The 23,335-nt window shown below is 43.0% G+C and overlaps 1 protein-coding gene across 1 annotated transcript; it reads left to right on the plus strand.

Annotated features, from left to right (window-relative positions):
• The first annotated feature begins 4,778 nt into the window (after positions 1–4,778).
• On the plus strand, positions 4,779–7,546 carry LOC146072935 (DNA damage-regulated autophagy modulator protein 1-like). The gene is made up of 5 exons (XM_083180106.1): positions 4,779–4,883; positions 5,490–5,592; positions 6,132–6,274; positions 6,409–6,580; positions 7,470–7,546. The coding sequence occupies exons 1-5, from the start codon at positions 4,779–4,781 to the stop codon at positions 7,544–7,546; spliced, it is 600 nt and encodes a 199-aa protein (XP_083036232.1).
• Positions 7,547–23,335: the final 15,789 nt, after the last annotated feature.

A 23,335-nucleotide genomic window follows, 5' to 3' on the forward strand; every position in this document is an offset into this window, starting at 1 on the left:
GGCAAACGCCAGAAGTGAGGATGCAAAGCCACTAGAATGTAGTCTATGGCTTCTGTGTAGCGTACTGACAAGAAGTACATCTGCTGGTATTGCTGGCAGCGTGGTTTTTAATTGAGAAGCAGTGTGAGCACTGGTGTGTATACTAAGGAGTAGGATACCTTGCTAATGTCACACTGGGATGTCACAGCTGGGATGCCGGGGCAGGGCCAGGCGGCAGCTGATGGAGTGCTCAGGGACGCTTGCATGCCCCAGAATACACAGTGAAGGGGGGGGGGGGGGGGTTGAGGGAGCACTACCCCAAAAAAACTTGCCCAGTGGGGAGCGCGCCCTAAAAAAACACCTAAGTGCCCTTCTCTTTGGAGAACTCACACTCATGGTGCACTTCTCCAACACGACAATTCACCTGCCCACAAATCCAGGAAGGTGGTGGATTTTCTGTGCCAGGAGCTTTGTCATCTGGTGTAGAGTCCAGACCTGCCCCTGCAACCTTTTTTTGTGTCTCCACAGATTAAGCACAAAATGCGTAGGATTAATTTTGAGTAACTGGAAACTGCAGTAGAGACATTCACCCAGCATGTAAAAGACATACCTGGTCAGGCTGCTTCACCAAGTGGCTTAAAGGCCTTCAACTATGCATAGACTTCTCAGGTGAAAACTTTGAAAATGTATGTAATGTTCATGTGCACTCTTCGTATACAACAGTACAAGAAAATCTATGCAACTGGGTATATAACAATATACAGAAAATACATAGCACAACATCAGGGAGATGTGTTTGGTACAATTATACATACTGTATGGCCAGTGGCGTAAGTTTGTCCCAGTTGCCCGGAGGCAAAATAAATATTGGCTCCCCCCAAATAGCTCAGCCAGTAAGGTGCCATTAAGACAAGTCATGGGTTCTAACACAGGGTGTGACACATGCAAAAAATGGGGAGTTAGCCACAGAAGCGATATCAATGGCTTTCAATTAACTGATTCAAACTCGCAGGGCAGAAGGGGTGCCCCCTTGGGAGCAGGAGCCCGGGGGCAGATGACTCCATTGCCTTCCAGAGTTATGCCTCCATGTATGGCGCAAAAAGCACAGCGGCATAACGGGGCAAAGTTGTAAGATTTTCAAACACTGATATTATAAATGAAATTGCGGCTGAACATGGTTTTGCAATGAAAAAAAACCCACAGATATCAAACTTGAGAACTTATCTAATCAAGAAATAAATTTCATGGGGCTTCTGTTACATTCAAAAATACTTGCCATCTCCAAAATACATGCAATCTCTGAATAGATATAAATAATAAATCTCAGATTTTAATGAAATTATGTTAACGATGGAGAATTTCATTAATCAATGGTAAAATAAGGCAATCAGTATTCACAATTTCTGAATAGGTTATTTCTACAGTATTAGAAAAACAGTTAGAGCAGGGCCGGCAACAGAAATCTTGGGGACCGGTATACTGATATCTCTGCCCCCCCCCCCCCCCCCCCACCCCCCCCAACCACACACCCAGATTTGTATTACATGGAATGTGTTTTTATTATTAGAAAAAAAAAACTAATAATTAATATTCACTATGCAATATAATAGAGCAAGGCAGATGGGAGGGTGCAGCATTGCGTGTTGTATGGTTCGCTGTGTTGTGTGATGTCACTAAATACATCAGTACTGGTAGCCGGACAGGTGACCAGACCAGGGGGGGGGGGGGTGTTACTGGATTGGGGTCCGTGTAAGTTTCCTTCCAGGAACCCAGGTGGGCAGGCAGCACCTTTATAAACCATAGTTGGGGCTGCCGCAGCTATGCTTACAGCCACTGAGCCTCCCAGAGCCTTGGGGCCTGTCACAAGGTTGGGGCCCAGTATGAGTGTCCCCTTTGACCCCACCTGTCGCAGTGCACATTCTTTTCATATTTTCAAAATTGAGCATTTGGTACCATTAAGCAATAAGCATATCACCCACAGCGTGAGCCATTCCCTCCGTACAACTCCACGGTTACATGTTATAGTACACTTCCACTTCCAAGCCTTACCTACCTGTCAGGCCCAGAATTACCATGACCCATGTGTGTAACCAACACTGCATTCCAACTGTACAAAATAAGTCATATTTATCACACACATATATATATATATATATATATACATACATGTCTAGTGTTGGGATACGGTCACTAAGCATTAGGTTGACCACTGAAGGTCGACATGGGGTTAGGTCAACAGGGTCATTAGGTTGACACAAGCATTAGGTCAACATGGGGAAGGTTGACAGTCAATAGGTGGACATGGAATTTTTCATACTTGGTGGGAGAATAAAATAGTGTACCTGGAGCATGGCGAGCACAGGGAGCCATGCAAGGGGACACGGTCCTACTTTACACTGTCCTACTTTACACTGTCCATGTCTACTGGGTCGACATTCGGGTAAAAAAAAAAAACCACAAAAACCACGTCGACCCTTTGACTGTCGACTTTCCCCATGTTGAATTATTGCTTGTGTCGACCTAATGACCCTGTCGGCGTAACCCAATGTTCCTAATGCTTGTGTCGACCTAATGACCCTGTTGACCTAACCCCATGTTCACCATCTAACCCCCACCTTTAGTCTTGTCGACGTTCAGTGGTCAACCTAATGCTTGGCTATCCTTTGATCCATACCCCTAGTGTCTGTGTGTCAACAAATCACTGCCATCTGTTGGCGGCAAGTGAAACTACATCTCTTTCTCTCTCACATTAGCTACCTCACTAGCTTTCGAAGCATTTGCTTCAAGCAGTGGTACCAGTTTCATATATGAGACTATTCCTAAATATTTTCAATGTGTTATGCTGGGTACACACCAGGACGTCTAGGGCCCGATCCCCTCAATCTAGATCCAATTCCGACCAATTGGAAGTAGATTGTGTGGTGATTGGGCCCTTTTCTGTCCTGGTGTGGACCGATACCGATCCGATGCGCGGTCCCGCGGGTCGGTCGTTATTGAGATCCTACCTGCTGCAGGTAGGATCTGAATAACGACCATACTGCTGGGTGCGGGTCTCCATCCGATCGGACCCGCTCACGGTGCACATCGTGAGCGGGTCATTCCCCCCCGCATCATCGTGAGCGGGTCTGAAGAAACACTGACGACCCGCTCACAATGTGCATCGTGAGTGGGTCGTCGTGGTGTGTACCCTACATGAGAGACGACACAAAGGCTACAGGGAGAGAAATCCATTCCTAGGTGGTAATGCAGCCCTGAAGCTGTGTGGCAATAAGCATACATTACATATAATACTTGTAATAGTCACTGTTACATAAAAAATGTATAGTGCCTGTGCATTGATAGTGCCTGTCTTCTAGATGACACTTTATTCATTTTGTGTCCAGCCCCTGAACATTTTCCTTAACTCCACAAATTTCTAGCAATAAGGAATCTGCATTTGCCCAGATGTACCATTACTGATTAGCGATAAATAAAGTGATTGCGTTACGATCACTTCCTGGTGACCCTGAGCTGCACATGTGCCGCTGTCCTGTGCAAGCAGGCAGCACAGAGTCCAGCTGCATAACTATGGGGGCTGTTGTTGCTGTCCACCTTACATCAAGGGGATCCATAATATTGAACTCAACGTGTTTCGTCTATAGAAATGTCATCCCTTGATGAAGTCTCTGCAGACGAAACGCACTGGGCACTGCTCCATCTCCTCCTAACTAAAATATAAGCTCCCTCAGTATTTGTAGACCTATTATACTGCTTTTGTATCTTCACTATTTTTTTCTTTATTGATTGTTCCTATATATGCTTTTATTGATATACATTTTTTGTTCTCCTAATAAATGCACTGTGTTTAACTTTTAACATTGATCAAACCAGTTACTATATAGCCATTATTATTCCGTGCTATTTAAAAAATAAAAACCTGATTATTTATTGCACTGATTCGAGATGTATGTCACTAGCGGTGGCTGAACCCCTATCCATGTGCACACACACACACACACACACACACACAATTCCATTGGGTTTTACTACCTACTGGTAATATTAGGGGTGGTTCAGGTTGGCTCGCAAAAGTAAACTCTTTCTTTAATGGACAAAACCATGTACATTGCAGGTATGACGGATGTAACATGTGCAGAGACAGTTAGATTAGGGTGGGGTGTGGGCCGCACCCCTTAGGCATGACCAGATGGGAACATCATGCCCAAGTCTGGCTCTGTCTCCTTTCCTATAACAAGACTAGTCAGTGCGTTACTTTATCACTCTGTTGATAATCAGCTATTTTTGATTTTTGGGAAAAAAAGTTTCACAATTTTATGAGTCCTCAGCAAAGCAAACATAACAAAATAACAACAAAGAAACCTAATATGAGCATAGAGCATAGCTGTGGCTGGTATAGAAAAAGGTTGTCTAGAGTAAAGGGCCTGATTCAGCAACATTGCTATTTGAGCTGAACAATTTTTTAAAATGGGAAATATACTACCAAAACAAAGCTCTATCTGCCCCAAAATACAAAGTAAGTGAAAGGAAAATCTATGTAAAAAACTACATTACACTGCATAATATGTTGTAAGAAAAAGAGCTACACTAAAAAATGAGCATATGCCTTTAAATATGCAAAACAATGGTTTCTTTCCTCCCCTCCTCAATTTTCTAAAAAAACAATGGTTTCTTGTTGTGACATCACTGAGCCTTTGTGACATCACTGAAGTGAGCTTTAGCACTGAAAAACTATTTTTTCTGTGAGGGTTGAGAAGGAGTTTAAAGAGAACAGACGTGTTTTTTTGTGTGCTTTACTGATTATGGCGAATCAGGGTTTGGCGTTTTTACCATGCATCTGGGTTATATGGTCAGTTGTGGGAATTGTTGTCACACTAACGCTGACTATAACTCAAGGTCATTTCAAGGCATCCATTCCATATATCAGGTAAGATATATACATCTCTGCATCCCAGACCAGGCGGATAGGCTGGCTTGGCCTGGTTAATGGAGAAATGCCAGATTAATCCAGATTAATTCACAATTAAATGTTCGGTACTTATGTAGTATCTGGGCTGCCGATTTTTTGATTGTATGCCTTACCTTAAGGCATACAATCAGATGCGATGCAATGCGATTCGATGCAATTTTGCATAGGATTCAATGTTAATTTCCCCACTATCCAAGTGGGCATAGAGTTGATTTTATATAGCGTGGCGAGCGCAGCGAGCCACCGAGCCCGAAGCGTGGCGAGCAGACGCATATTTCTTAAAAAGTATTCTGGCTACGCTCGCCACTCTTCGGGCTCGGTGGCTCGCTACGCTCACCACAGGTTTGTATCCAACTCCATGCCCACTTGGATAGTGGGGAAAGGAAAAGGACCCCTTTTTCCTATTGAATTCTATGTTAAAATGGACTCAGACCATTTTAACATTGAATCCTATGGAAAAATCTTGACCATCGCATAGCATACGATTTGGTCGCATGCGATGCGATGCGATCCGATCCGATTTCTAAATCGGACGCCCAGATACTACATAAGTACCAAATGTTCTTTATTTTTTTACAGTGATACTGGAGCCAACAGGCCGGAGTCGCTGATATTTACTGTGGTGCTTTCTGTGTCTGCTATTTATGGTAAGTGTCTCATATTACAGAATATATATATATATATATATATATATATATATATATATATATGTCCAATGTTCCCACAGCGTGGAAATGAATGGCACTCAAGAGACTGGTTAAAGCAAAATAGAGGTGTATTTGAGGTTTTAAGTGGGGAACGTTTCGGGGATTTAAACCCCGTCTTCAGCCCCAATCTACAGCGTACGTTCCCCACTTAAAACCTCAAATACACCTCTATTTTGCTTTAACCAGTCTCTTGAGTGCCATTCATTTCCACGCTGTGGGAACATTGGACATACAGTATGCATCATTATATCTCTCTGGCACCGTGAGCAAGCTGTATAATACTACTGAGTGCCGGCAGCATTGGAATGGTATATATATATATATATATATATATAATATATATATATATATATATATATATATATATATATATATATATATACACACACACATACATACATACATACAACTGCTGCTGAATAATTTTTATTCGTGAGCAAATATAAATCTGATAATATAATGTTTTGTTCTTGTTTCAGGGGCAGTTATAACATACATGTACTACAGGTATATGACAATACGGAGTTGTGACATGCAAGGCATCCATGCTGTGGTCCACAAGATCCTGCTCCTAATTGGCTTAATGTCATGTGGTGGAACGGTAATCATTGCTTTTATTCAGGTTTGTATTAAGGGGAAATACCCTCTCTCTAGTGCCTATGGCCAACGCTAGTCCTTTCCTCCGGGATCGGTCAGGAATCTTACTGTCCGGAGTGAATTGTAACATAACATATATTGTTTGTGTTTTTATTTCAGGAGTGGCGAAGTTCGAATTGGCACTACATAGGGGCAATACTGGCAATTGGATGCAGGCTCATATATACCATCGGCCAGACCATATGCCTCTATAGAATGCCGGGCAGAAGCAAAATCCTTTGTCACCTTAAGCTGCTGTTCCTATTGGTGGCGTTATTTAGTTTTGCTACCAGTATCCTTTTCATGTGATAGAAAAACAATCTCCGGTCTGACAGGTGGGACAAGCCAGCAGCTATATTGCACAATATATACTATAAGTATATCAGGCGCAAAAAATCGAAATATTTATTTAAAAATTAATCAATTAATCAATAAATATTCAAAGACCACAGCTTCAATACACTATTGTGCTGCTCCCAGAACAATGACTTGGTTCTAACAGAAAAGACTAGACAAATGAGAGAGCGCTCCGTGTTGATCTGTTAATTATTTAATAAGCATCAGGATAAATTTAAAGACATTAATTAAAAAGCACAATTAAGACATTTCCATGAATATTCCATCGCTAGTAATAAAATCAAGAAATCATAATAAAAATGTCCAAGGTTTAACCACACAATCTTGTGCCAATTCCCCAATCGAATGGATTAATCCATAAATAATATTGGTATTCTTTGGTGCTCTTACCCACTTGATCCAAGTTGACATCTTGCTGCTGTTGAAAGTGGGGAGCTCCAAATTAATTTTATACCCGTCGTTGCAGGATTGAATAGCTCCAAATTGTGGAATTTAATCAAGGACAAATCCTTAATCAGTACCATCAATACCTTATATCACAGCAGTCCAAGTACTCATCTGTTGCAATTAACAATTAAGGATTTGTCGAGGAGTCTCCCTACTATGGGGGGGGGGAGGGGCTGGGGGGAGGGGTCTACATGTTGCTGCCGCAGCACAGACTACTCTATGGCACATGGAGTAGTACAGATATAAGAAGGCTTGAGTCCACTTTTTAAAACCCACGCTTTAGTAAATACAACTCTTATGGTTGGGATGACTACATTTATGTTGCCTAAATAGCTTGAAAGAATATGATTATTTTCCTTAATACGTCCAACCCTCAGTGGTAGCCTTTAAGTTGGTGCTGATACATGGATGTCACGGAGCGCATTGCAAGACGGTACGCATAATTCACTATTAGTCCTTATTAAGGAGATTTTGCATTGTACAGTACATGCATATCCAGATATTTGTTGAACAATCAAGAATATATAAGAAGTTGGGAGATAATAGCATGCATTGCGCATCCGTATGAAATAGGCAAGGCTACAATGACAGGGGAGGGGCACTGGGGAGTAGCCAGTAGAGGAGCACTGGGGAGTAGCCAGTGGAGGGGCACTGGGGAGTAGCCAGGGGAGGGGCACTGGGGAGTAGCCAGGGGAGGGGCACTGGGGAGTACCCAGGGGAGGGGTACTGACAATAGCTCTGCCTGTAATTCTGCTGGGTATAACTAGTATGCAGGAGCGCGGTGCCACAGCACTGGGGTAACATAGGGAAATAACACTCAGCGTTCCGTAATACAATGATTATAAAGTAACTTATGATGTGTTCTTTTTCTTTTAAGGTCAACATCATCGCTATAGTTGCTGAATGGATACTGGCACTTTTCATTACGCTAAACATCCTCACATACATTCCAGATTTCCAGGTATGAAGAATCTTACAAGTATATATATATATATATATATATATATATATATATATATATATATATATGTAAATTCGATTTACAATTTCAGACAGATGTAGCAACTCATAGGGGGGTGTCCTATTAGCAGCAGTAATTTACCGCTGCCTATAGCCTGGCCAAAGGATATGTAATTGGCCCTGATGTGGCGCTCTCCTCCTGGGAAGTCATCCTGGATGCCATGGGTTATCACGCATTTGCGAGTCATTTTTGGGCCCATAACAATGACCTCTAATTGGATTCCGTGATAATGACCATAGGCAGTAAATCACAATAGCAGGCCATTTTTATTGGTCAAAATTGGGTTACCCCTTCAGGTGCGTGCACACGTACAGATTTATCTGTCCGATCTATCTGGTGGGAAGAAATACCTGGACATGTATGGGAGCAAATGACAATCAAAAAATTGTTCCCAAACGCTAGAAAACAGACAGTGATCAGCCAGACAAATTGTATAAATCATTCTGATAGAACAGATTTATCAAAGCAAATATTTATTTCTGTTTTTTGCATTTGGGAGCACATTATTGATTGTCATTTGCTCCTATACTGTACATTTCCAGGTTCTTGTTCCCACCAGATAGATTGGACAGCTAAATCTGTACGTGTGTACGCACCTTCACAAAGATAAACGCTGTTGGCACAATTGCTCTTCTGTATTCTATCGTAGTGTTAAAATACTGTAACATTCACGCTACCTCAAACCACAGCAGTTGTTCCTTTTATGTGCCATAACAGGGCCTTACTATCATACCCCTAGTAGCGACAAAGTTCACATTGGGGGTGATTCATACCTGATGTCTGTAACTTGTAAGTCTGTAACTTGTGTTGTGATCATAGGCGTGCGCAGCACATTTTATTAGGGGGTGCACCACCTATTGTGCATGTCTAACAACACCCATTGGGTGCGTCTAACACCACCAATCAGCTGTCTACCATCATCTATTGGCACTCACTACAATATAAAAGTCTCTCAGCCACAACATAATCTTCGGCCTATTTCAGTCAGTTTTTAATCTTCTTCTTACTCTCTGTAACAGTTCATGCAAATAAAGTCAAAAACATATATGGATGACACAGGTAGTGATATGACAATGGTCTAGTACAATTAACAATGCAAAAACACAGATAATTGAATGATGGGCTCTTATTTTAATAGAATACAGTTCTAAAAAGCAAAACTCTTTGGCAAAAGGTATTGCTGGTTGCTAGCGACAGGGAGGTGTTTATAAGGGGGGGCACAGCATTAGGGGGTGCCTGTGCACCCCTAACACTCTATGTGTGCACGCCTATGGTTGTGATAGACAGCAATGTATATATTTCATACCTGCCTACTTTGCATTTCACCTCTCCGGGAGAAGCCAGAGAGGCAACACACGTCAGGGGGGCGGGAGCAAGGCTGACATCACTTAGCCCCACCCCCATGCCAGAAAACTCTGTGATTCGTGGGCCACGGAGAGGGGGAAGGGCTTAAATGATGGTAAATGCCGCTATTGTGTTATTTTAGCCCCACCCCCTCTCCGCAGACCCGTGATTTGTGGTAATTTAACCAGCAGGCAAGGGGGGGAGCGGGGCTATGGCCAGAAAGTGGGAGGCGGACCCGATTTTCGGGAGGCTCCCGGCCATTCCGGGAGGGTAGGCAAGCCTGATATATTTGTACAGGTATATCCAATAACTGCCATACTGGTCACCTCTCTAGGCCCTGGTAACACAGATAGTGGTGATATCATTGGCCACATTTCTGTAATATATATATATATATATATAAAACCAGTTGCTAGTGTAGGACTTGCAGTGAAATGGGGTCCCTTGGCGATGGGCTGCAAGCTTAAATGCATTGATCAATTCATGAACTAAAACCCCATTATTTATTTATTGATTATTTGAATGTTAAGGTGAGTTAGTTTGTTGTAGTGAGTGCTGGGCCCCCTGTGTTTGTATTTACTAGAGTGTGTGGTCACAGGCCACCGCACCCCACCCTGGGATGTGGGTGCTGTTTGCACCCCATTCCTAGGAATGGCGAGTGTGTTGGTACTTCTGCATCTATATATTTGGGTTGATTTTTAATTAACCTCTGTTACTGTGATCATAGCTTTCTCATGCACCCTAGATAAGCTAATTTACCTGAAACCTGTGACAGCTGCTCCTTTAATACTAATTCAGGAGCTGTGTTTGGGATTGTCTCACCTTATAAATGCCATCAGTTACTTGGCAGTTGAGCATTAACCCAGAAAAAAACACATGTTCATTTTAGCTATGATGTGTAAGCAGGTACCAGGTTCCCAAGAAAACCAGTTGCTAGTGTAGGACTTGCAGTGAAATGGGGTCCCTTGGCGATGGGCTGCAAGCTTAAATGCATTGATCAATTCATGAACTAAAACCCCATTATTTATTTATTGATTATTTAAATGTTAAGGTGAGTTAGTTTGTTGTAGTGAGTGCTGGGCCCCCTGTGTTTGTATATATATATATATATATATATATATATATATATATACGATGGGTAGATAACCGGCACTCTCAGGACTTGTAAAATGAAGGCAGCAGACACGGAGGTCTTCAGCAACGTTTCGGTTTATTATAACCGTTATCAAGCTCACAAGAACAATAACACAGTGCATACATATATAGACTTACCAACACCACAGTGCAGGGCGCCCGCACCCCTCCGTCAGCCCGGATCACATGACGTCACCCTCATGGGACGCGCACCAGCCGGTGCGTCCGGACCTCCGTTGGGGTTGCTAGGCGACCTGTAGTCAACAATAAAAAAGTGCATAAGTGAATAAATGATTAAAAACCAAGAGTTCCCAAAATATAATACAGTGTCACAAGTGTGACAACGAGCCCAATGTGTCAATACACAATCCTTGGGTATACATAGCTGAATGCAAATAACATCAATACAGCAAAACAATAAAGTATGAAGAACAGCAATGGAAAAACACAGCTGGGTATAGTCTAAAACCCATATACACTGTGCAAAGAGGAATCACGAGCGGGGGGGAATTTACAGGAAGCAATGCAGACTGCAAGATTCGTTGAGGCCAAGGGGGTGTACGGTATTTAATCTGTAGATCCACCTAGCTTCCCTTTGAAGAAGTAAGAGATCACGGTCCCCACCTCTGAGACTTAGGGGTATCTGATCAATGATCTTGTACCTAAGTGTCGCTAGGCTATGTTTCTGTTCCCGAAAGTGACGAGGAACGGGTTGTTCATTGGGGGGTATCCTTCCCTCTAGGGAGGCTCTGATGCTGGAACGGTGTCCCGCCATTCTGGTCTTAAACTGGCATGTTGTTTTACCTACGTAAAGTAGGCTGCAGGGACATCTGATGATGTAGACCACATGTGTCGACGTGCATGTCAACACATGCTTAATCATAATGGTTTCGCCAGAATGGGGATGTTTAAAGGAGTCACCCGTCTCAAGGAAACCACAAGTGGTGCAGTTAATGCATTTATAGCAACCTGGTTTGCGTTGCAAGAAACCAGGTGTTACAGTCATGCTGAATTTAGAAATATCATTGTGCACCAAGTAGTCCTTGAGATTGCGGTTCCTCTTGTAACTGGGTAATAGTTTGTGGCGAGCGAAACATTTAAGATCAGTGTCACTAGTTACCATGGGCCAAAGTTGTTTGGCAGCTTTGGTAATAGCTTGTGAGGAGCTGTTGAAAGATTGAACAAACGGGATACTGTCATGCAGGGCCGTCTTCTCTCTGACAGCTAGGGTGTCTTTTCTGGGGGTATTAAGGGCTTTTTGTTTGGCACTCAACAAATCGGGCAGTCTGTATCCCCTGCAAACAAATTTGTCAATCATCTCATTAATTTCCTTTTCTGCATCACTCGGGTCATCGCAGATTCTGCGTGCCCTGAGAAATTGCTTACTCGCACTAAGACAAGGCACCTGGGCATTATCCTCTCTACGCTATCCACAGGAGTGCCGATCATCTCTCTGCCTATTTAAAAAAGTCAGTCCACACAGTCTCAAGCGCTCTCCCCCTGCAGCTGCTGAATCCCAGGTGAAAATATTCAATCAATGATTATTTCAATGGACAATCTCTATGCAGAAACAGGGATTATCTGCAGCGCTGGGTTAATGTGCAATTCTTTATATGGGGTTCGCAGGTTTTCAAAATTAACAGATTGTTCCAGAAGTTTTTTCTTCTTTTACTTAAAAAAACTTTTATTTATGAAGCCAATATATATGCAAAAAAAACTTTTGCCAAAGATATAAGTAAAAAACTTTTCCCAAAGATATGAATAAAAAATTGCAAAAAATACAAAATATAAAACACAGTATACAGTCTCGTTCCTTGCAGAAAAAAAGTTTTAAAATAGGCTCACCGGACCTCTCGGGGGCAGAATCTCCTACCACTTAGATGTTTCTCAGTGGGATTTCTTTAGCAGGATGAAATGCTGCTCCTTCACTGGTACTCTTCCCTTCAGGCACCACACTGCCACTGTGGTGACCCTTCGGGTTTTCCCTGTGTTTGGATAAAGTATTCCCTCGTGTGTAGGAGATAGGGACAGGTAATCCTTAGAGCAAAAAGAACACACAGCCTGCGTTCCTCTCACCAGCCAGCACCTGCCTGCGCTCGCAGTCTGGCAGGGTCACCGGGACGCTGATCTTTAAATGTATGCTGTGGGGCTCCGATGTTATCTGGATACCTCTCCCAGGCTTCACTTGAATGTATGTGAGCCTCTCGGGGTGCGATTGTATATACCCCGGTACTGCTCCCTTGTGTCTGGCGGCTTTTTACTTTTCTGTGAGCTCCAATCTCCAGCTGCTCATCTACTAGTTTCAACCTCTTGGGTCTTTCTCAAGATGCACTTGTATACTGTGTTTTATATTTTGTATTTTTTGCAATTTTTTATTCATATCTTTGGGAAAAGTTTTTTACTTATATCTTTGGCAAAAGTTTTTTTTGCATATATATTGGCTTCATAAATAAAAGTTTTTTTAAGTAAAAGAAGAAAAAACTTCTGGAACAATCTGTTAATTTTGAAAACCTGCGAACCCCATATAAAGAATTGCACATTAACCCAGCGCTGCAGATAATCCCTGTTTCTGCATAGAGATCTCTCTGCCTATATATATATATATATATATATATATATATACAGTATATTATATACACCTGCTCCAATGAAATTTCTGTTCACTTCCTGAATCAAATGCTCTAAACTGTAATAGTAATATGTTTTTTTTCTTCTCCCTTTACAGCAATTATGTATAAAATGCCCGAAAAAATGGCATCATGACTGGATACACCTAAGAGAAGCTCTGCATACTGGGACAGAAACCCCATAAATATACTCAGGGGACAGGACTTTGGCCCAGCTACATCACTAACAGCGGAGCCATACGTAACATCAGGATGGAATACCCTTTGTGCTAGTGTGCAGCCAATCCCCACTGGCTGTCACACATCGATATCCATGTCCCCAATACTGTGTTCAGTTCCTGCTCCAGTTCTATGTGAAAAACTGCTCCAGAGCACTCTGCTACAGTTCTATGCGGAAAACCTGCTCCAGAGCACTCTGCTACAGTACTATGCGGAAAACCTGCTCCAGAGCACTCTGCTACAGTACTATGCGGAAAACCTGCTCCAGAGCACTCTGCTACAGTACTATGCGGAAAACCTGCAACAATAATATTTCTGCTGACTTGCTAAAATAAACATTCTGTACTGTAATAGTTATATGTTTTATCTACTACCTTAGATAGATAGATAGATAGATAGATAGATAGATAGATAGATAGATAGATAGATAGAATTCCTTTATTCGTCTCACAATGGAGAAATTTCAGTGTTACAGCAAGGTTCAAGTACAGATAAGAGTAGCAGCATAATAATAAGAACACACATAATAAGATAAGATCCAAACAATATAACTCAAGAATCTAGGAACATGCAGGTCTTCTTCAGACCATGACAGTTGTACATTCTGATTGCAGCCGGAAGGAAAGATCTGCGATATCTCTCCATTGAGCATCTCCAGAAATTATGTGTAAAATGTGTAAAATGGCCACACAAACAGCGCCAAAACATGTCTGAGGGAAGCACTGTATGCTGGGAAGCCAAGGATAACCATAGTGAACTGGTACTATTATGTGACCACGCCCCTGCCCCAGAAAGCCATGCTGCACAGCTTCGGAGCGCACTGTCCCTTTTTATCTGTGCGCGTGAGGAGGTGAGAGGGGGGGCACCAATTCCTTTTCCGGCACAGGGCACCAAAATGTCTAGTTACAGCACTGCTGCTACTGGGCACATTGGGGTGATTCAGTTTGGCTAGAAAAGAGACAAATTCGGTCCGGGCACCAATGGTGCAGCTGTGCGGATGCGTATGTGTGAACCCTCTGGCAGCTTTCACAGTCCCTGAGGCGTTCGCGCTAAGGGGGGCGGGAAGAAAGCAGACAGGGGGCTGGAGCATGCGGACACCCAGCGTTTCCTTGGCGTTTCCACAGTTGGTGTGCCCCGCCAAAAAACAATGGGCTTCCCCATGCAAACACAGGCAGGTCAAAGCCTGCACGGGGCGGACGGATAATGTCACATGACGTCAGCACCCACCCCCTGTTCCGCCATCTCCGGCGCAGATAAAACTCATTGCAGACTCATTTTTATTTGCGAGTGGGTGAAAAATCATTCGATGATCGGCCATGACCGCATCTGAATTCATGTGACAGCGAACACATCCGTTCCCTTTCGCTCTGCGCAGGGGGGCGTTTAAGCACTCGGTAAGCAGCTAATTTATGTTGCTTACTGAACCAACCTGAATCACCCTATTTATGTGTATGAGGTCCTGTTACTACAGGCATTATACACCATTTTTTCCAACGTGCCCCATCATCACGTGCTGCCATTTTGTAAACATGGAAGAGCGCAAATTTATAGTATGCAAGGGGGCGCCGAACTCCCTAACACTGGCCCTGCTCAGGGGTCCCTACATTCACAGCTCAGCAGCAAAAGTGTATCTGCTTTTGTAGGCTAATAGTCTGCACGTTGCGGTTCCTCTCTGAGGGACTTGTTATATATGAGCTGCGCTATATCAATATCTCATGTTTTCCCTACTGGGCTGTTCCAGTCCCAGTTAAGACATCATGCAAGAAGACTCAGCTTCAGCAATATTGATGTGCCATTTGTACAAAATACACCATTATTCTGTATTACAAGGATCTTCTGCTTCAGAGGCTGAATCTTTAATGTTCCGGAATGTTGTTTTCAGGCTGAATTTATCTTTGGTGTAATAACTCTGAAATGCCTTAAAGTGTATATGTATAATAACTCTACCCCAAGCTACAAATGCAATTTTGCTGATCTTTGATCAAATGTTACACCCCACTAGGGGCCCCATAGGGCAATTAATGTGATCCTTCTGAGGGAGACATCTAATCAGAAATACAGGACTTGTCATATTATTCTAAGGGACTTCAAAATGTAGTAATGGATATAATAATTCTAAGGGTTTATATTAAAACCTATATAGATAGATAGAACATTAACTTTGGTTCTGATACAGAGCAGTATGCAAAAAGGAAACGCTGCTCATACCTGCCCAATGCGGGGGCTGGAAGGGGCTCATTACTAGGCACCAACCCCAAAATGGTGCAAATCACTGGTCAGTGGGTGGGGCTAAATGGTGTGAATTTGCATTTTTTTATCCTTTCCACCTCCGCTGAGCTTTGATATTCCCATGGTAATCTCCATATCCGTACACGCACATAGAAAACATACACACAAAATAAACACTCATTGCACGCACACACACACACACGCACATACACACTGCATGTACACACACATTGCATACATACACACACACACACACTACATACATATATACAGTACACACACACATTACATAAATACAAACAGGATGTACACACAACATAGAATGTACACACTTTGCATACATAAAACACAGTACATACACAAACACATGGCATACATACACATACATAGGGTGACCAACTCATTCCTTTAATCCGGGACACATATTATTTACACAGGTTCTGTGGCTGGCTTTCACCTGGTTTTAAACTACCACACCTTAAGACTTCGATTCTGAACGCCGGGATCCCGACCGCCGGGATTCAATACTGAATTCTTACAGAGTAAGCAGTTACCCATTGACCAAGTTTATAATGTCTTTACTCTGTTTTGACAATAATGTTTTGACAAGAAATGACAAGTGCAAAAGGGCCCCCCCTGTCTAAAGTGCCCCGGGCCCCCAAAGGCTTAATCTGGCACTGAGGTGAGTGGGCGATGTGCTGTATCTATATGTGCAGCCAAGGATTACATCAATGTCTTTAGCCATTGGTAAGCCAGCTATAGCTTACTCAGTCTGGCTATCAGATTCGGGGGGGGGATGTATTAAAATACATCGCCGCCCTTCGCGGCCCCCCCGCCGCAATGCCGCCGCATATGTACTAACATATGCGGCTGGCATCGTGATGCGGTGACGGAGGCCCCCCCGCGATACCTGGAATGTGGTGTGCGGGGGGTCTCCGTCACCTCCCGGGGTTTTACCGCATTTTCCATTTGATACATTCCATTTTCCATTTGATACATCTTGCCCTCGGACACAGCAGATCCTGGGCCCATTACGCCATCAAAATGGGGGCTACATGTCCCGTTTGAAAGAATGCTGCCAGTTGCCATCACTCGAACAATGCATGATTGAAAGGGGGCAAAAGTCAGGGCAAAGTTTAGTCTTAGGGATGGTGGAATAGATATGTAAAATACAACTGAATTTACACTGCTAATACATATTTTATTTGAGATTTATTACATTTTTCGTTTGCATGTAGAGAGAGAATGCAAGATGTTGGCCATTTATTGTTTTATTGTGTCTTTATATGCATAATAAAATGTATTTTATAACAAAGATATGGTAATAGTTACTATATATTGTTTGTTTGTACAAAATAATTGTGTGCAGTGAAAGCTTGAGCGCAAGCCCCAATGGCTTCCATTGTGAGCATAAGAGACGAGACAGACCTGGTAGAGGAGCGATTGTTGGGCTAACTATGGGAGCGGGGAAGTGGGAGGGAGCTCTGAGTAGGACACTGGATGGTGGGTGGTAATGGCCACGATGGAGTGGAGGGGACTGTCCCTAGAATGGGAAACAGCCTAATGTGGAACAGAGATTGAGGTGTTATAATAGTGTCTATATATATATATATATATATATATATATATATATATATATATATACGTAGTGTTCATTCTCGCACCCGCCATAGTTGAAAACCCATGCAGTTCCTCTTCCCTGCCTGGGGTGTCGCTGTCTGCTGTAGTGCTTCTAGCACAGTGAGGTCTGTATATCAGCATTGATATGCAAACCAGACTGTGCTAGAAACACCACAGCAGACAGCGACACCCCAGGCAGGGAACAGGAACTGCATGGGTTTTCAAAGATGGCGGGTGCTAGAACGAACACTATATACATATATATATATATATATATATATATATTGTCAATGCCTAATTTTTCCCAGCATATAATTTCCATAATTATAATTATAACCATGCCCATAATGTCATGTTTAGTCTCTGAATGTGTAGAATTATAATGGCTGTCAGATGACAGTTATTAGAATTCTATATCATGTTGCACTCACATGTTATACAAATTATACGTTCACATTAGAGTAATCACAGAAAAACCAGCATTAGAGATGAAGTCATTAACATTTCCCAAACACCAGTGAACCATACAGGAATACAGCAAACAAAGGGGCGTGTCTATAGGCTAGGGATACCAGGTGAATGAATGGCCTCTGGAAAGACAATAGGATCAATCCCTCTCCCTAGAAAGTTTCTTGGATAGTGAAAGAAACATATCCAGTTAGTTGAATTTGGAAAGTCGACCAGAGAAGATGGAATGCAGCACTCCTGGACAAGATGAGCACATGGCTTTGAGTAATGTATAAACTTGTAGGACCGATATATTGTGTACTAGGACCCCGGTTATGGAATATGGATTATGTTAGAGAGTTTAAGAGTAGTTAACTTCCATTCTTAGTTTGTCTTCAGATATTAACATGTGCATAGGCCCAGAGTATGTTTACATATGGTTTCACAAAGAAAGCTTCTGTCTGTAGTTGAGGGTGACCTGTGTGAATGATGTTTAGCTAGCCTGTAGTTATGAATCGTGAGTGGAGTATAGGTGGATCAGCAGGATCAATGGTGTGTTGGCCCTGTACCGTGTGGAGGTTTATTGTGTGTCCAAGTGTGGTTGCAAAGGAGTTCTGTAGTATATGGTATGGACTCTTTGTATGAAAGTGAGTCTGTTGTTCTCAAAGGGACGCATGTATTTGAATGCATGTGTAAGGCTATGCGTGAACATGTATGGACTCTTTGTATTTAAGAGTGTGAATGCTTTGTGTAATATCCAGTGAGAATATCTAGATAAACCAGCAGAGAAAACCAACTTATATGAAACAAGTGTTGTTAGCATGATGCTCGGATGGTGTGTGTGTAATAGCTTGTGATGTGATTATGATATGATTAGTCCTTAGAAGTGTATAGTGCCATTGAAGTGTGTTTGATGGATGTGCAAGTTATATTCAGGATTGTGAGTATCGCATGATGCAGGTTAGAGGTTAATTTGGAGTAAATGTTGTGAATAGAAATTATGAACGTACAGTCAGTTTATGTGTGATTGCCAGGCGGAAGTTATTAGTCTTTTGCTAAGGTTTCCTTTGTGTGCTATGTAGGGGAATCTAAGATGGCCGAATGCCATGCGGCAAACCAACATGTGTTCTGGCTAAGATGGCTGACAATTAGTTATTATAAGATGGCGGCTGCCTCATAGCCACGCCCCCCCACAGCACTGTATTTCACATTCATATATATTTATCACTGAGGGTAGCTTTATTTAAGGATGCTGGAGCAATAATCGTTATTATGTATAATACCTGTATTGTTATATTTATTATCCATGATACAGTTTCATCTGGTTACACTTATAAATAATATTCATTGATTATAAATCTGGACATTCAATTATTGGTTGCGTGCGAAATGAATAAATTAGATAGACTTTGCATATATAAATAAATGGACTTCCTTAGATGGGGTCTCAGTCCTCGGGATTAAGCATTTGACGATGTGCGGATATGCGCAGGTTTGCGAATATCGGCAGGTGTGGGATCATCTACCAGAAAAGAAGAAAAAGTTTTTTTTTTATTTTTTTTCTGGTGCGTTTTGTGTGTTTCCATATTACTGCCGGTTAGGGGCCTGTGTTGGATCTGTAGTATTACAAAGCTCTAATTTGAACTTTGGGACAAAAGGAAAAACATTTATTTATATTTAAATACCAAGATGCGATTCTATAAGTATATATTTGTTATAATAATTTGGGTACTCTTTACTTAGAAGGGCGCCCATCTCGGCCATCTCGGGCATTGAATGCACTAAAAAATCAGGTGCGATGCGACAGACGAGATGCCCGAGATTTCCCATAGGGAACAATGTTAAATGTCTTAATTGACCCGATTTTCCTGTTCAATGCCTCAATTGACCCAACTTTTCCATAGGAAACAATGTTAAATGGGCCACAGAGGCCAAATAGGCACCCTGAAGTGAATAATGGCCACCCGAATTGTTAACGCCACCCCACGATCAACGTCAACCCGAAGCGTGGCGAGCGCAGCGAGCCCGCGAGGGGCGGCGGTACGCGTCCTACGACCTTTTCATACCCCCACTATCCACGTCGGCGTGGAGTTGAGAATAGAAAGTGTGGCGAGCGCAGCGAGCCACCGAGCCCGAAGCGTGGCGAGCGCAGCGAGCCCCGCGAGGGGACGCGGATACCTTCACAGGTATCCGCGTCCCCTCGCGGGCTTCACAGCTGTCCGCGTGCGCTCGCCACGCTTCGGGCTCGGTGGCTCGCTGCGCTCGCCACACTTTCTATTCTCAACTCCACGCCGACGTGGATAGTGGGGGTATGAAAAGGTCGTAGGACGCGTACTGCCGCCCCTCGCGGGCTCGCTGCGCTCGCCACGCATCGGGTTGACGTTGATCGTGGGGTGGCGTTAACAATTCGGGTGGCCATTATACACTTCAGGGTGCCTATTTGGCCTCTGTGGCCCATTTAACATTGTTTCCTATGGAAAAATCGGGTCAATTGAGGCATTGAACAGGAAAATTGGGTCAATTGAGACATTTAACATTGTTCCCTATGGGAAATCTCGGGCATCTCGTCGGTTGATCGCACCCGATTTTTTAGTGCATTCAATGCCCGAGATGCCCGAGATTTTTTACTAACGATGCCCACGATCAAAATCGTGGGCGCCCTTCTAAGTAAAGAGTACCATAATTTGTTTTCTCACATGCAATGTTATCCCCTTTTGATGTTTATCTTTTAAATAATAGCCAGATATGATTGGCAAGGGCTGTTTCAGGTTGAATTGTTTTTTTTAAATTTGAATTGTTTTATAAACAGTGCAAATTTTAAATAAATGCACATCTTTTATAATTGCAGCAGAAGCGGATTATAAGGGAATAATGTATAGCCATAAATTGCAGGTATTTCACTGAAGACCATCTCAACTAGGGATGCCAATCCCGGGGCATTTTTTCAATCCCGGATTTCGGGATTGAAAAATGCTCAATCCCGGGATTCTCGGGATCCCGGGATTGGCATCCCTAAAAGAAAAACATGCCCTGTCCACCCATTTAATCGACATGGCAGGGGGGGGGGTGGACATGGTCGGGCGGGCATCGACAAGGGGTGGGCGAGCAGGCGGGCATCGAGAAGGGGTGGGCGAGCGGGCGGGCATCGACATGGGGTGGGCGAGCGGGTGGGCATCGACATGGGGGGCGGGCGGGCATCGACATGGGGGGTGGGCGGGCGGCCATCGACATGGGCGGGCGGGCGGACAGAGCAGCGCTGCAGCCCCGCAAATTACCTTACATAGGCGGGCTGGAGCACATAGCGCTGCGGACGGTGAGGGGAGGAGGTCAGTGCGGCCGGAAGCAGTCACCTATGATAGGCTGCTGTGGCCTGCGCAGCGTGACAGTCAGAGGTCACGCTGCGCAGGCCGCACGCCGGGGTCGGGAACAGCCGGGCAGCTTCTGAGCGGGTGCTCAGAAGCTGCTCGGCATTAGACTGCGCGTGCGCAGTCTAATCCCGAAATCCCGGGATTGGATACTCCAATCCCGGGATTGAAATCCCGGACATTTTGGGGCCAAATCCTGGGATTCCGCCGATCCCGATCCCGGGATTGGCCACCCTAATCTCAACCTGAGAAAGCCATTGTATAATTGTATGTTGCAAAAAACTCTGGGTAAAAATGCTATTTCTACTAAATAAATTTATTTTATTTTTAGTATATCTTTCAACATATGGTAATGAGAATAGTAGGCAAGGTGGAAAACATTGCCAGTGTTAAAGTGTACAGTGCTAAGAGTGTTTAATGGTAAACTTTCATTCCCATAATTGATAGGATTGAGTCATAGGTATTTTTGCTTTAGAAAGATAAAAGCAGAGAGAGATAAAATACCAGTCAATAGAAAAATCAGGTACAGTTAAAATCAACAAATTCCAAGCAGTATGAAATTTGAATGTTACTCTAAAGTGTTACATTTGAAACTGAAACTAATTGTTACCAAATATGATATATAAAATTTTTTCTTTTTCTATTCCAGGCTAAAAGACAGATTTCCCCTAAGCATATAACAACATGCAAAGAAAAATTTGTTAACTTTAAAAGAACCAGCCAGAGGGTATTTAGATGTAAATTAAGGTGTTGAGACAATAGATTTAACCTGGAAACTTGGACAAAGCAACTCCACTTAGAAAGGGAGAGTTTGAATAGGAATGGTTCATTTATACTCTCCCAGCAGAGACTGTAGTTTTGAATAGGCTCAATAGACAGAATATTTCTTTTTGTAACTATTGTGATCTTTATCCCAAATGCATAAGTGCATGAAAAACTGGTAAGAGGTATTGTACTGTGTGGAGTTTGTACCTGTTAAGAGTAAAATTGCATTTGTTTTCCCCTGTGAATATGAGATATCTACAGTATTGTAAGAGGTGTTTAATTCATAGTGCCATATCCTTGCTAACCACAAAAGTTATAGAAAGAGTGTGCTATTTGGATTTCTTGAATAGTTAAGTTAAATAGAAGTGCAAATATGTTTGCAAAGTATGCAAAAGAAGGCAGGACTCGGACACATGGGTGTCAACGTCTGCCGCTCAATGAGACAATGTTTGCGTGATGGACACATGTGCTGGCGCGTGTGATTGCCTAGGAACGCTGTACAGGTAAAGGCCCAACGATGGGTAGTGATAATTAATTACAAACAGGATTCTTTTATTATTGATCAAAATTCAAGAAATTCAAATAGTATTGATTAAATTCCCATTGATAGTCAAGGGAACGCTCGTGTGACATCCAGTAGAAGAGCTGCCAACCATGGAATCTTTCTGTACAGAAATATAGATAGTAATGTTAAAGTGAATGGTACCCAGATGTGGAAATTCCTGGGTGGTGAAAGGATTGCCCTTAGCGCTAAGGATTGTGTGTTGAAATAGGACACACGGGGGATACGCGACGACGTACGAGTCGACGTACCCATTTTACTGCCCCTTCCGTCGACCTACCTATTTTGGTCTACCGGAAGGGTATAGGAGCGAAAATCGGAACTTCGAATTCCGCTGAGCTCCTCCGGTTTCTGGGGGCACAGGAAAACAAGTTTGTTGTGCCCTGGAGAGATTGGCCGCGCCTTGTAGGTCAACTAGAAGTTCGCTGCTAGTTGAGAGCTTGGCGATTGAGTATCATTGCCTTGTAGCCTTCGCACCCGCTTGATTGTGGGACTGTTCTAGGTCGCTGAGAAGTGAGTGTTTGGGGAGCTCTCAGACAATTAATGCCCCACCGGTATCTACTAGCTGTGAACGTTTATTCCTGTAATTATGGGTAATAACGGGTCACGCAGTGATAACGTGAGATTTAGGGATGGAGATGTCAGATAGACATACAGGTGAGTAATGCAGTAACTCACCACAAGATATAGATAGTAGAATTTCCAGGTACTGGCAGCTTCGAATCGGATGAATTACACAATAAGAATTGAAAAATATGTCTGCTCTCATCAACGCGAGGTAAGAAGAGGCATAGTGTTTGTTTAAAACTGTGGTATAGGAAATGGCAATAGGAAAAGTGATGAGACAAGTGCAATTAGACTGTTGATGCAGAATAGCAATACCCACCTCCATTCGTATATAATGGGACCA

This window comes from Crinia signifera, chromosome 4 (assembly GCF_055691185.1).
Source record: "Crinia signifera chromosome 4, ASM5569118v1, whole genome shotgun sequence".
NCBI classification, from domain to species: domain Eukaryota; kingdom Metazoa; phylum Chordata; class Amphibia; order Anura; family Myobatrachidae; genus Crinia; species Crinia signifera.